The following is a 14,228-nucleotide window of genomic DNA, read 5'->3' as shown; positions in this document are numbered from 1 at the left end:
TGGAGACCAGATGAGATTAGCTTGTCCAGGTTGGTATGAAAGAACGTAGCAGTCTATATGTATAATTTTAGCTACTGGAAAGTCTGAGGCTGCAGAACTGTTTGTGCCTAGGAGAGTCATTTGGCCTCTAGTTTTCAATGCCATTGGGTGTCTGCACTGAGTTCAGCATCAGTATGGGAAGACCCAGGGAATGCTGGGCCACAAAGTTGACTAAAAAGGAATGATCTAGATCACAAATGAAGCAGGCCCTGGGGATACAAGGACAAAGAATGAAACAGTCTCTGTTCTTGAGGAACTTCCATTCTATCTTGGAGATGACATGCACATATAAGTAGAATAGACCAAATACTAAATAAATAGAAGACCTTCAAACACAAGAAAACAGGGACGGAGAGTATATATGGGTAGGGGTATTAGGGAGGCTTGATGTAGAAAATGGTGTTTCAGTTGAGTCCTGAAGGAAATAAGGGATTGTACAAGATGGGGGTGAGGAGGAAGTTCATTCTAGGCATGGGAGACAGCCAGTATAAAGGTAGGGAGATGCAATATGGACTGTTGGGTGAAGGAAAGAGCCAAAAGACCTGGACTGCAGAGTATAGGAAAGACACTAATTTGTAATGAAACCAAAAAGATAGGTTGGGGTCAGGTTATGAAGAGCTTTAAAGGCAAAACAAAGCAAGCATTTAAGTTCCAGTCAGTGTGCTGAGAGCTCTACAAATTTTATTTTATTTTATTTTTGTGCTTAACTCTTTTTTATGGTAATTTTTTTTTGTTTTCAACATTTTCTTCACAAGATTTTGAGTTCTTAATTTTCACCCCATCTCACCCCTCCCCCTACCCCAAGATGGCATGCATTCTAAATACCCCTTCCCCTAGTCTGCCTTCCCTTCTATCTCTCCCCGCCTTCTCTTATCCCCTTCCCCTTCAATTTTCCTGTAGGGCAGGATGGATTTCTGTACTCCATTTCCTGTATTTCTTATTTCCCAGTTGCATGTGAAAACATTTTTTTTAAACATGTGTTTTTAAAACTTTGGGTTCCAAATTTTCTCCCTTCCTCCCTCCCCACCCACCCTCATCGATAAGGCAAGCAACTAAATATAGGTTATATATGTGCAGTTATGCAAAACACTTCCATAGTAGACATGCCGTGAAGAACTAACTCTATTTCCCTTAATCCTATCCCACTCCCCCATTTATTCTATTCTTTCTTTTGACCCTGTCCCTCCTCAGAAGTATTTGCTTCTGATTACTCCCTTTTCCAATCTGCCCTCCTCTCTATCATTCCCCTACTCTCTTGTCCCCTTCCCCCCCCTATTTTCCTATAGGGTAAGACAGATTTCCACACCCAATTGAGTGTATATGTTATTCCCTCCTTAAGTAAAATCCTATGAGAATAAGATTCATTCATTCCCTCTAACCTTCCCCATTTCCCCTCCACTGTAAGACCGTTTTCTTTTCTGTTTTTTTTTTTTATTCTGGGATAATTTACCCCGTTCTACCTCTCCCTTTCTCCTTCTCTGAGTATATTCCTCTCTCACCCCTTAATTTTATTCTCCAGATATGACCCCTTCATTTTCAGCTTACCCTGTGCCCTCTATCTATCTATCTATCTGTATCTATATATACATACATATAATTTTTTCCCGTCCAACTACCCTAATACTGACAAAGGTCTCATGAGTTATAAATATCGTCTTTCCATGCAGGAATGTAAACAGTTCAACCTTAATAAGTCTCTTATGATTTCCTCTTTCCTGTTTACCTCTTTATGTTCCACTTGAGTCTTGTATTTGAAAATCAAATTTTCTATTCAGCTCTGGTCTTTTCATCAAGAATGCTTGAAAGTCCTCTATTTCACTGAATGACCATTTTTTCCCCTGCAGGATTATACTCAGTTTTGCTGGGTAGGTGATTCTTGGTTGTAATCCTATCTCCTTTGCTCTCCAGAATATTATATTCCATGCCCTGCGGTCCCTTAATGTAGAAGCAGTTAAATCTTGTGTTATCCTGATTGTGTTTCCACAATACTTGAATTGTTTCTTTCTGGCTGCTTGCAATATTTTCTCCTTGACCTGAGAACTCTGGAATTTGGCTACAATATTCCTAGGAGTTTTCCTTTGGGGATTGCTTTCAGGAGGAGATCGGTGGATTCTTTCAATTTCTATTTTGCCCTCTGGTTCTAAAATATCAGGGCAGTTTTCCTTGATCATTTCTTGAAAGATGATGTTTAGGCTCTTTTTTTGATCATGGCTTTCAGATAGTCCAATAATTTTTAAATTCTCTCTCCTGGATCTATTTTCCAGGTCAGTTGTTTTTCCAATGAGATATTTCACATTGTTTTCTAATTTTTCATTCTTTTGGATTTGTTTTACAGTATCTTGATTTCTCATAAAGTCACTAGCTTCCAATTGCTCCATTCCAATTTTTAAGGAAGTATTTTCTTCAGTAATCTTTTGGACTTCCTTTTCCATTTGGCCAATTTTGCTTTTTAGGGCATTCTTCTCCTCATTGGCTTTTTGGACCTCTTTTGCCATTTGGGTCAGGCTATTTTTGTTTCTTTTTTCTTTTTTCTTTTTTTTTTTTTAGGCAATGGGGGTTAAGTGACTTGCCAAGGGTCACACAGCTAGTAAGTGTCAAGTGTTTGGTCTGAGGCCGGATTTGAACTCAGGTCCTCCTGACTTCAGGGCCGGTGCTCTATCCACTGCACCACCTAGCTGCCCATAGGCTATTTTTTAAGGTGTTATTTTCTTCAGTATTTTTTTGGTTCTCCTTTAGCAAGCTATTGACTTGTTTTTCATGATTTTCTTCCATCACTCTCAGTTTTTCCTCTACTTCTCTTACTTGCTTCTCAAAATCCCTTTTGAGCTCTTCCAAGGCCTGGGACTGATTCATGTTTTTCTTGGAGGCTTTGGTTGTAGGAGCTTTGGCTTTGCTGTCTTCTTCTGTTTGCATGTTTTGATCTTCTTTGTCACCAAAGTAAGATAATATAGTCTGACTCTTTTTGCGCTGCTTACTCATGATCCCGGCCAATTACTTGAGTTTTAAACTCTTTGTTAAGGTAAAAGTCTGCTTCTAATGTGAAGAGTGTATTGTCCCAAGTGTCAGGGGTTTGTACAGCTGTTTTCAGAGGTACTTCTAGGGACCTGTAAATTTTCAGTTCTTCCAAGGTGCTATGATAAAGGGCGAGGTGTTTCCTCTCCACTGCCACAACAAGCTCTACCACGCCAGCGCTCCTCCTTGCCCCAGGACCGCCCCTCAGAACTGTGACCCAGATCCAAGCACCGGTAAAGCAAGAGATTCTTGCCTCAGCCCTGGCAAAGAGATCCCTTCAATCCCCCTCTGATTAGCCACTCGATTCTCCCTCAGTCTATGGGCCGGAAGCTCAGGAAACAGCCGTGGCCCCGGGAGGCGCTCGAGACTTGCAGCTGAGACCTAGCTCCTCTCTCACCTCAGTTACAGACTTTTCCCACTGACCTTCTTAGTTGTCTTTGGTGTTCAGGGGTTGAGAAGTCTGGAAACCACCACAGCTGCTCGTGATTCAGTTTTCTGAGGCCTGCTCCAAGGTTGCTGTGGCCTGCGTGCCCACACCCAACTGCGCTCGTGCCCACGCCCAACTGTGCTCGTCTCCCCGCCCAGCATGATATACATTTCCGATCAACCATCCAGGCTGTCTTGGGCTGGAAATTTGTTTCACTCTGTCTTTTTGTGGATTCTGCTGCTTTAGAATTTGTTTAGAGCCATTTTTTTAGGTATTTGGAGGGCTTTGGGAGAGAGCTCAGGACAGTCACTGCTTTCCCTCTGCCATTTTGGCTCGGCCCCCTACAAATTTTATTTTATTTGGTTCTCCCAACAACCTTGGGAGGTAGATGCTTTTATTATTCCCATTTTATAATTGAGGAAACTGAGGCAAACAGAGGTTAAGTGACTTGCCCAGGTCACATAGTAGAGGCAGGTCTTTGAATTCAGGTCTTTCTGACTCGAGGTCTGCTGCTTTATTCACTGTGCCACCTATCTGCCTATGGAAGGGAGGGTCACATGGTCAGACCAGACCACTTTGGTGGCTGGGTGTAGAACATGTTGGAGGGGGGAGAGACCTGGAGACTATTGCAATATTCCATATGAGAGGTAATGACAGCATAAACCAAGATGGTGGCTATGGGAGTAGGGAGGAGTCAGATATAAGAAATGTTATCATGTACAAATGATGAAATTTGGTGATTTTTTTGGCCGTATAGGATGAAGGAGACTGAGGATGGTATCAAAGGTGTGAACCTTGGTGAGTGGAAGGATGGCGATGCCTTTTGTAGTAACAGAGAAGTTTGGAGGATGGGTGGGGGTGGGGAGAAAGATAATCAGCTCAGTTTCAGGTCCAACATTGTCTTTTAATGAAAGCATTTTGTAAATCATTACTATTCTAGAAATTGGAGTCATCATCTTCATTATTATTCATAGAATGCACAAAGGAAACCATTGAAGATGGTGTATAATCAAGCACATAATGCTATGTGGGGATAGACTCTGTGTGTTAAGTCAGAAGAGGCATGATTATCATGTACTACTTGGAGCAGTCCAGGAAGGCTCTGAGGAGGTGGGGCCTGAGCTGGGCCTTGGAAGATAGCCGATGCAGCTTAACAAGCATTTATTAGGCACCTACTGTGTGCCAGGATCTGTGCTAGGCACTGGAGATACAAACACAAAAAATGAAAAGTCTCTGTGCTTAAGGAGGGTGCATTTTCCTATGGGGGATACAGCATGTACACGGAAGCAACCAGTCCACCTGATGGAGAGGGAATGTGGTGGGCAAAGGTACAGAGGGCAGAAGTAAATTGTGATATGGAGGGGACTGTAAGGAGACCAGCCTGATGGAAATAGAGGGAGTGTGTTGGAAAGGAGGGGGAAGATAAGGTGGCAGATCAAGGGTGGGGTCAGATTGTGGAAGGCCTTGAATGCCAGACCAGGGAGTTCTGACTTGATAGAGCCATGTTTTAGGAAGATGGATGCGATTCTGATGCCTTGCTGTGACAAAAGAGTGACCTTGGGTTCTTGAAGGCTGTGTTGGTTGACCACAGGCTGGAGAGGGTCTCTAAGTATATGCCAATGATTATCAGCCCAACTATGATCAGAGAAGCCCATCACCAGAAGGCTAGCAGATGTGCTTGGTGGTGGTGGCTGTTGTTGTCATTTGGCCAGGGCAACTCATGAAGGCAAGGATAACTTGCAGACTGCATTGGTGGTAGAGGGGGAGCCCACACAGATTAAAAACCACAGATGGCTTGGAGTTTTGATGTGACCCCTTGACGTTACAGGTTATGCCAGTGGAGTGCACATCCTGTAAGGTTTTACCAAGCAGGAAAATGCTTTGCATACTGGCCCACTGGTGGGTTGTTGTTCTTTTGTCCCAGGACTTGCCTAGCTAAGAGCAGAGGCGTGACTCTCAGTGGACAGGGGAGACTCAAGAAGACCTATTAAGGTGGGACATAGTGGGGATATGGGTTAGTGTCAATGAACTCACTGATCTTTGAAAGGATCCTAGGATTCTATGAAAGGGAGACTCAAGGACCTTAGCTGAACATTGCCCCCAGATCTCAGGGCCCCTTCTGTATGGGAAGTGATAGGTAACAAGTGGAGAGAGTGAAGCAAGTAGGAGGGATAGGATGTGGGCCCAAGTTCTTGATGAGTCCAGTGCAGTAGGAGGATGGTGTATCACCTGGGCATGGAGGGGGTGAAGGACACAGGCACATTCTAGCTTCTCCAGCTCTCCAAGGCCTGTGGGCACCGGCTCTTGAGCTCACTGGCTCAGCAGGTCAAGACCCCTCAATCCAAGATCCCTCCCGCTATTGCAGATACAGTAGCTTTCGGAGAGTGCTCTGGATCTCAGGGTTCACCTTCCTAGGCTTGCCTCCTTCCATCAGGTCAGCGTTAGCCATGCGCCGGGTCACCTGTGTGGACAGGGCAATTCAAGGTGAGCCTCAGGCTCTCCTGTTGGCCTTGTTGGGGAGTAGCCTTTGGCAGGGCTGTTGACAGGACCTCTGTACAAGTAAGACCCTGGGAATAAGTCAGAGGCACCCACAGTCTACATAAGCTGGGGTGAGGGCAACCTTCCTGATGGGTGCAGTGCCCCTTTGCCCCTAAACCCCTCAGTGTGGTTATAGCTTGGGCCACAAGGAAGGGGACTTCTGCTTTATAGGAGGGAAAGATGGTAGGGGAGAGACTGGGGTTTGTGAAGAGAGAGGTGCCTGAGTCTGCTAGGGAAAGTCATCAGCTGAAAGATGGTGCCTGGTTTGTCTGGCTTTTGAGGTGGGGAGAGGAGAGGAAGAGGAAAGAGGAAGAGAGAGAAGGGAAGGAAGAAGAAGGGAGGAAGAAGAAGAAAGGGGGGGGAAGGAGGAGAAGAGAGATAAGGGAAGTAAGAAAAAAAGAGAAGGTATGGAAAAAAATAATAGAAGGAGGACAGGAGGTTGAATTAGTCAACCAACAAGCATTTATTAAACAAACACATTGTGTGCTAGGAGTTGCTAGAGATCCCAAGATAAAAATGGGATAGTGCCTGCCCTCAAGGAGCTCCCATTCTACTATGGGAGGCTAGGGCATCTTCAAATATAAATCTAAATACATAATAGCTACCCAGTGGTTTGGGCGAGGGACATGAGCCACTGGGGAATTCAGGAGAGGCATCTTGAAGGAGGTGATGCCTGAGCAGAGTTTCGAAGGAGCTAGTTTCTAGAGGTGGAGGTCAGAAGGAAGAACGTGGACAACAGCCCATGTGAACACACAGAAGTGGAGAGTGGGCTCTCAAGCACAGGGAATGGTAGGATAGAACAGTCTGCTTGGAGCCAAGAGCTCTTGAAGGGAAATCATGTGCAATCAGCCTTGAAAGATAGGTTGGAGCCAGATTGCAAAAGATTTTAAATGCCAAACAGAGGCATTTGTGCTCTGTTTTGTTGTTTAGTTGTTTTCAGTTGTGTCTGCTGTGACCCCACGTGTGGTTTTCCTGGAAGAGATACTGGAGTGGTATGCCATTTTCTTCTCTAGTTCATTTTACAGTTGAGGAAACTGAGGCAAACAGAGTTAAGTACTTGCCCAGAGTTATACAGCTAGTTATAAGTAGGATTTGAACTCAGGACTTCCTGACTCCAGGTCCAGCACTCTATCCACTGTGCCACCTAGCTGCCCCTCATGCTCTATATTAAAGGCAAAAGGGAGCCACTGATGCCTTCTCCTACTTGTCCAGTCTTATTGCACCTTACGTCCCAACATGTACTCTTTGATCCAGTGACACTGGCCTCCTGGCCGTTTCACCAGCAAGGCACCGTATCTCAGCTTTGGGCATTCTCTCTGGTTGTCCCTCATGCCTGGAACACTCGCTCTCTTCCACTCCAACTATTGACCTCCCTGGTTTCCTCTAAGTCCCAAGTAAAATCCCACTTTCTACAGGAAGCCTTCCTTAACTTCTCTTAATTTCAATGCCTTCCCTTTTTAAATCCATTCCTATTTATTGTGTCTATAGTTTGCTTTGCATATATTTGTTTGCATGTTGTCTCCATGTTGTCGTAAGCTCCTTGAGGGCAGGGACTGTCTTTTGCCTCTTTTTGTATCCTTAGTTCTTAGCACAGTGCTTGATAAACGCGTATTGAATTGGGTTGAATTGAATTCTTCAGCAGTGGACTGACATGGTTGGATGCTTTTGGAATAGCAAGCTGAAGGAGAGGACAGGGAGATTGGAGCTGGGAGGGGGAGTCTGGGGAGGAGAGAGGTGAGAACTGAGGACAAGGATGAACTCTTACAAGGATGGGAATAGAGTTGGGAGGGCTATGGATTCATAGGGTCTAGAGCTGGACCTTAGAAATCATCAAGTCCTTTACCCCCATTTTACAGATGAGTAAATTGAGGACCAAAGACATGAAGTAACTTGCCTAAGGTCACATAGCTAGAAGTTACCCAGTTGGGATCTGAGGTTCAAATCTAGTGTTCTTTCTTGTTTCCTTTTTTTTCTTTCTCTCCTTCTCTTTCTCCTCCTCCTCTGTCCAGCATCCCGTTCTTTTTCATGTTCCCTAGCCTCAGAGGGGCAGGATTTCTCATCTGAAAGGCTCAAGGCTCAAAGGAAAGGGCCTGTAGGAAAGAGGGCTTTGGGACTGATTGGCTCCTCTGCCTCTCACCTCAGTCAGGAGATCCAGGATGTGGCCTTCCATATTTGTGAACACATCCGTCATGGTCTGGATGAAAAAGGAACCATCTTCCACATGCCGGTAGGCAATGTATCCTGGGGAATCCAGGAAGATCATTAGTATCCTGTAGGGGCCAGCCCAGGAGGGATTGCATGAGGGAGGCTATTGGGTCTAAGAGGCGAAATGGGGGGGAACAATGGAATTATCCTCGGTTTGTCGGGGGTTATGGGATGGAAGGCAGGGAGGCCCAGGAGGTTTATGAAGGAGGAATGGGGAAGGCCATGGATAAGAAAGATGGGGAAGGACCATCATGGAGCAGAGGGGGAGCTCCTACCCTCCACAGTAGCGAAGACATGCAGAGTGTCTGTGTAGGTTGGGAGCTTGGGAGGGTGTTCATTTGACAAGACGAAAGTCCCTCCGGTCTCTGCTGGCTGAACCACCTCACCAGCATCTTTCTGATCTAAAAAGTACAGGTAAAGGCATGATTTTCCAAAAGAGGCCCCATAGGGAGAGAGGTAGAACAGCTCAGTCCTAATAGGGCTCAGTTACCTGAGAACAGGAAAAGTAGGATGTAGGAACAAATACTGGGCTTTGGACTGTGTTGGGTCATGTAGGCTGGACTGTGGGTTCCCTGGGTTCTAGCATCTGGACTGGGTTGGGTTCTGAGCTCAGAGATTTGTGAGATTTCTGGGTTCTGGGGCTGGACTTTTAGCTAGGGGCACTGGACTCTGAGATCTGGGTGCTGGGTTGGGCTCTCTTGAGCTCTTTGCTTTGCTGGGCCCTAAGCCCTGGGCTCTGGGCTTCGAGCTGGGCTGAGCAGATTAGAAAGATCCTGCCTCCTCCTCCTTCTTGTCCTTCTCTTCTTCCTCCCCCCTTCCTTCCTCTTCCTCTTCCTCTGCTTACCTCCTCTGCAGGCTTGTACAATGAACACCTTGGGCTTGCCCCGAAGGGCCCGGCAGTTCACATTAGTGAGCATAGAAAAGAGTTCTGACAACTGAATGGTGTTGCCATCGACCCCTAGCAGTATGCCTTCCTCGCCATGGGCCATGAGCACCACGAAGCAGCAGCTTACTGGGTCTTTCATCTGGTCCATGTCCTTTCTGAACTTCTCCAGCTCCTCCCAGAAACCCTGTCCAGAAAATGCTCAAGTTCAGGAACCTTGGCTGAGACAGGTCCAGAGGCTCAAGGGGGTATGGTCGCCCAGAACTCACCCATGTAATGGTCTGAGGAAGGGAAAAAAGAAGGCGAGGCCCCCCCACCCCCGGCCCTCCCTGGGCTGGACCCATCCCTCACCAGAGCCTATGGGGAAGGGGAAGGGGGGGCATGGTGCCATACCTTAGCTGAAAGGTTCCTCCTCACTGTGCTCTTAAAGCCCAAGGCCTCATACATTTGCTCCAGGGCCTTCACATCAGTTTCTGACCCGGCTCGGTTCTTGGTGTTACACAGGGTCAGAGCCAGCCGGGCATCTGACATGTCATAAGCATCCTAGGCCCCAGAACAGGTCAAGGTCAAGAGCACAATGGGCCCAGGGACATTCTTCTTCCCACAGACCTATTGACTTTGCTTCATCCCCATGCCCCCATCCTCACTGGGATCGTTCCCATTTTCTCTCTCCCCTCATCATCCCCTTGCCCTACCCCCACCCATGTGAGCTATATAACTTGTCCCTTCTTTTTTTTTTTTTTTTGGTTAGGCAGTTGGGGTTAAGTGACTTGCCCAGAGTCACACAGCTAGTGAGTGTTATGTGTCTGAGGTTGGATTTGAACTCAGGTCCTCTTGAATTCAGGGTCGGTGCTCCATCCACTACGCCACCTAGCTGTCCCTGACTCGTCCCTTCTTGCAGCCTGTGTGAACCCACCTGATCTGTAGATTGCTGGTCCTCCGAGCTCATGTCTCCTCTCACTCTTGTCCTAACACCCAGAACCTTAGGTTGGATCCGGGTGGAATTTGTGCAGAGGAATCAGGTGGAAGCTCTTCTGGGGAGGAATACAGGGACAGGAAATGTTTCCTGCTGTAATCATCAGGGGAAGTGGAGCTGAAATGACCCCAAAGTCCTGTGATACCCCCTCCCCTCTTTTGAGGAGAGATCATGTATAGTATAATGGGAAGGGCACAGGGCTTGGAGTCAAGAGACCCTGGTTAGAAACTCAATGACACCAGATTCTGCCCATGTGTGACCTTCATTTCTCTGGGTTTCAGTTTCTTCATCTGTAAAATGGTCAGAATAGATGATCTCTCATATTCCTTCCAACTCTGATACTGATTCTATGATCTCTTCTTCCATATCCTCGAGGAAAGTGTCTGATGAGTGACAGATTTTTGTAGGGTCAAAGATTTGGAGCTAGAAGGTTCAAGTCAAGATGCATTTATCATGTGCTTTTAGGTACTAAGCACTGAGATGCAAAGAAAGGCAAAAACATGCTCCCAGCCCTCAAGAAGGGCCAATTCTAATGGGAGAGGTTACATGCAACTAAGTGTGTGCATACAAGTGTGGAAATGCAAGGCAATCTCAGAGGAAAGGTACTAGCTCTGAGGGGAGAGAAGAAACTGTCCAAGGCTCCTTGTAAAAGGTGGGATTGGACTTGAATCTTGAAGGAAGCCAGGAAAAGCCAGCAGAGGAGCAAGGGAAGAAGAGACTAGAGGTCATCTAACCTCTGTCATCTGTTTTACAGACAGGGAAACTTGCCCAAGGTTATACCAGTAGTGAGTAGCAGAACCCAGATCTAAACCCAGGTCCTTTGACACCCCAGTTCTTGTGCTCTTCCCAAGATTTCTCCAGATTCTAGAGAATTCATCAAAAGGGTAGTAGGCAAGATGGCAGAGCCTGAAGCGAGCCCTAAAAGGAAGGGGGCGGCCTCAAAGGAACGGGAGACGCCTAACAGTGAGATGCTAGAAAGTACAAATGATTCTGACCAGGAAGAAAAGGGGAGGCATCTAAAGAGAGGGGGAACTGAGACTTCTAAAGGACACATTCAAGAAATAAAAACAAGCTCAGGTGAAAGGATGAATCCATCCACCAACTGACAAGCTCTTATTCAAATGCCTCCTACGGGCAGGCCCTGAACTAAGCAATGAGGATAAAAAGACAAGACTGTTTTCAAGGCACATAGGGAGGGTTCGGGAAGGGAAACAACACGTTCCTATATAAGGGTATGCAAAATAAATACAAGATAATCTTTTGAAGGGAGGATCCTGGCAGTTTTGGGGAGGGCAAGGCAGAGGTCAGCAAAGGCTTCATCTCAGGGCCTGGGCCACACTTGAGGAACTAGAGGGCCACATTGGTCCTCGAGGCTGCAGGTTCCCCACCCCTGATCTAGATGATGGTGGTTAGGTTAAGTTTTGCCCCCTGTAAGAGGGGGCAGCTGCCAAAGTGACTTTCCTAACGTGCAGATCTCGCCATGGCACCTCCCTCCTCAATCAACTCCAATGGCTTCCTATTAGCTCCAAGATCAAATAGAAAATCCTCTGTCTGGCTTTTAAAGCCCTTCACAACTGGATCCCTTCCTACCTTTCCAGTTTTCTTACTTTTTACTCCCTATCACATATTCTGTGATCTGAAAGACAGGGAATTTGAGTCCCCCTCTCCCACCTGGTGAAAGGAAGGAGCAGGGAGGGGCAGCAGCTACAGTGGGACCCAACGGGCAACAGCCCTGGCCCCTGGGCACCCCGTAGCCCACCTAGAAAGCCTGCAAGTATCACCCAAGTTCAGTGAATCCCATAACCCCATCACTAACAATGGCCTTATTGCTTTTCCTCAGTCCTGACATCCCATCTCTGAACTATCCCTCCTGTCTAAAATGCCCTCCTTCCTCACCTCTGCCTACTAGCATCTCTGGCTTCCTTCAAGACTCAGCTGGAATCTGGGAGTCCTTAGTAGGCCTACCCTGGTGGCCTCACCCCCAGCCTATCCCCTTTCCTGTGGGTACCTTTCCTCTGAGATGACACTCTCTTTATGTACAGTGTCTCCTCCATTAGAGCTCCTTGAAAGCAGAGACCATGTTTTTGTTTTTGTTTTTGTTTTTTTTTTGCCTGTCTTTGTATGTATTGCACTTAGCACAGGGCCTGGCACAAGGGAAGTGCTTAACAAATACTTGACCAGCTTACTGAACGGTGATGAGGCAAGAGGGCATTGAGGCATGGGGACAGCCAGTGCAGAGACACAGGGGGAGCAGATGGAGAGTCACTTGCGTGAAGAACAGGAAGAAGGCCAGTTTGACCACATCATAGAGCTTGTAGAGTGAAGAAATGTAAAATAAGGCTAGAAAAATATAGGGACAACTGATACAAAAGAGTTGCACAGTCCTGTGAGAATAATGTCAGGAAGGCTAAAACCTCAAGTGAGCAGAGACCATGAATACTGAGGGTAAGAAAAAAGTTTTTAAAATATATGTTGGGGGCAAGGAAAGGATGGGACAGTCAGTGAAGGATGGGAAGAGCCCCTTAGGGGTTCAGAGTCACTTCCACTCACTTCTCCTACTTCCTCCAGGTCACCGGCATAGCCTCAGGGGACAGACCCATGCTGTCCTTCAAATGCCCACCTATAGCTTTGGCTCATGTTATCATTCCACTTTCAGTCCATTGTCACATCCTCCCCATTACATTTATTTATTGAAATCTTGGAGCCCCAGCTCAAGTGTTACCTGCCCCAGGAAGCCTCCCAGACTCCTCTGGTTCTGATGGTCCTCTGGACCATCCAGGCACTCTCTGAATCCCCGGGACACATTGTCTCTCTCAATTTTGTATTGTAGTTATTTGTAGATTTATCTTCGGTCTCTGTGCAGAGGAGAGGCTGTGTACCTTATTCCTCTGAATCTCCTATAGGCCCTGCCCAGAGGAGGCTGTCAGTGAATACATAGTTCTTGAATGAATGAGTGAATGAATGATTTGCTCTGACTTGGCTTTAGTCCTATCAGATGATGAAGCTGTTCTCATATGGATTAAGGAAGAGAGAGAGAAAGATCAGAGAGGAAATAGAAGAAGAGGAAAGGATATAGAGAGGGGAAAGGGGAGAGGAGGAGAAGAGGGAGAGAGGATGAAGAGAGAGAAGAGGGGTTGTAGAGGAAGGGGAAAGGATGAAGTGAGGGAGAAGGGAAGGGAGGAGAGTATGAAGAGACAGAGTAGAAGAGAGGGTAAAGATGAAAGAAGAAAGAAAGAGAAAGGAGGGGAAAAGAGCAGAGAATAAAGAGGAATAGATGGTGAAGGCAAAGAGGTAAAAGAGGAGAAAGTGAAGGAATGGAGAGGGACAGAGAACAGGATGAATAGGATGAGAAATGGAGGAGAGGGACAGAAAGATGAGGAGGTATGGTGAAGGGGAGAGGCAAGGAAAAAGGGACAGGAAGACAGGGATGGGATGGAGAGAGAGAGAAGGGGAAGAGCGAAGAAGAGAGAAAAGAGAAATAGGAGGTATATGGGCTGGGAGAGAAGAGGGAGAGAAGGACAAAGTGTTGGTTAGAGGTCACTGGGGCCCATCCCTGGGAGCCAGGGTGTGGACAAGTCCCAGTGTGGAGGGCAGTACTTACCCACAGCAGAAGGGTCAGGAAGATGACTTGGTCTTGGAGAAGGAGGAAGGAGGGTTCGGTCCTCGTCCTGAACCCAGGTATTCAGTGTTGGGGACGGTCCAATTCACAGATGCCTCACCAAACTCCTTCCCTTTTTTGTGTCCCACTTTTGGCCACACTGGGCAGAGGAAACATGAGAGCTCCGTCTATGTCAGGCTGGCTGTCACCTTGACTTCCAGTGACTTGAACGCTCTTCCCGTCTTCCTTTTGAACTGGTGCAGAGAAAAGGAACCTCCTTTCACGTAGATCTGCGTAAGGAAACTTGGCCAAATACCAAAGCATGCAGGCCCTGGTTGCCACCCAAACAAGGCTCAGCTAGGACCTACTGCCTGAGGGGAGACTGGCAGCACCAGGAACACGGAGGTCAGGAATTGTGAACCTCAACAGTTCACCGACAACCTTCTCAAGAGCATGCTCAGCCTTCCATCAGTCTGGTCTTCAACATTTAAATTTAACACACATTTATTAAGTGTCTCTTGTATGCAGAACTTTCTCCACCATCTGCTCA

General features: G+C 46.7%; 1 protein-coding gene across 2 annotated transcripts; it reads right to left on the bottom strand.

Moving 5' to 3' along the window:
* Positions 1 to 4,361: 4,361 nt before the first annotated feature.
* On the bottom strand, positions 4,362 to 13,917 carry CASP14 (caspase 14). Of its 2 annotated transcripts, none has more exons than XM_027851270.1 (7): positions 13,682 to 13,917; positions 10,021 to 10,138; positions 9,498 to 9,647; positions 9,066 to 9,291; positions 8,497 to 8,622; positions 8,154 to 8,257; positions 4,362 to 5,939 (listed from the first exon to the last, which is right to left on the bottom strand). In XM_027851270.1, exons 2-7 carry the CDS (start codon positions 10,051 to 10,053, stop codon positions 5,835 to 5,837), a joined length of 744 nt encoding a protein of 247 aa, XP_027707071.1. In that variant the 5' UTR covers positions 10,054 to 10,138; positions 13,682 to 13,917; the 3' UTR covers positions 4,362 to 5,834. The 2 variants fall into 2 exon arrangements, with proteins under 2 accessions (XP_027707071.1, XP_027707072.1); XM_027851271.1 differs by having other exon boundaries at positions 10,021 to 10,135.
* Between the last annotated feature and the right edge of the window lie 311 nt (positions 13,918 to 14,228).

The sequence above is a fragment of the Vombatus ursinus genome, unplaced genomic scaffold, assembly GCF_900497805.2.
Source record: "Vombatus ursinus unplaced genomic scaffold, bare-nosed wombat genome assembly UNPS02009173.1, whole genome shotgun sequence".
Taxonomy (NCBI): Eukaryota; Metazoa; Chordata; class Mammalia; order Diprotodontia; family Vombatidae; genus Vombatus; species Vombatus ursinus.
The sequence above is the reverse complement of the archived record's forward strand: the minus strand, read 5'-3'. Positions and strand labels throughout refer to the sequence as shown.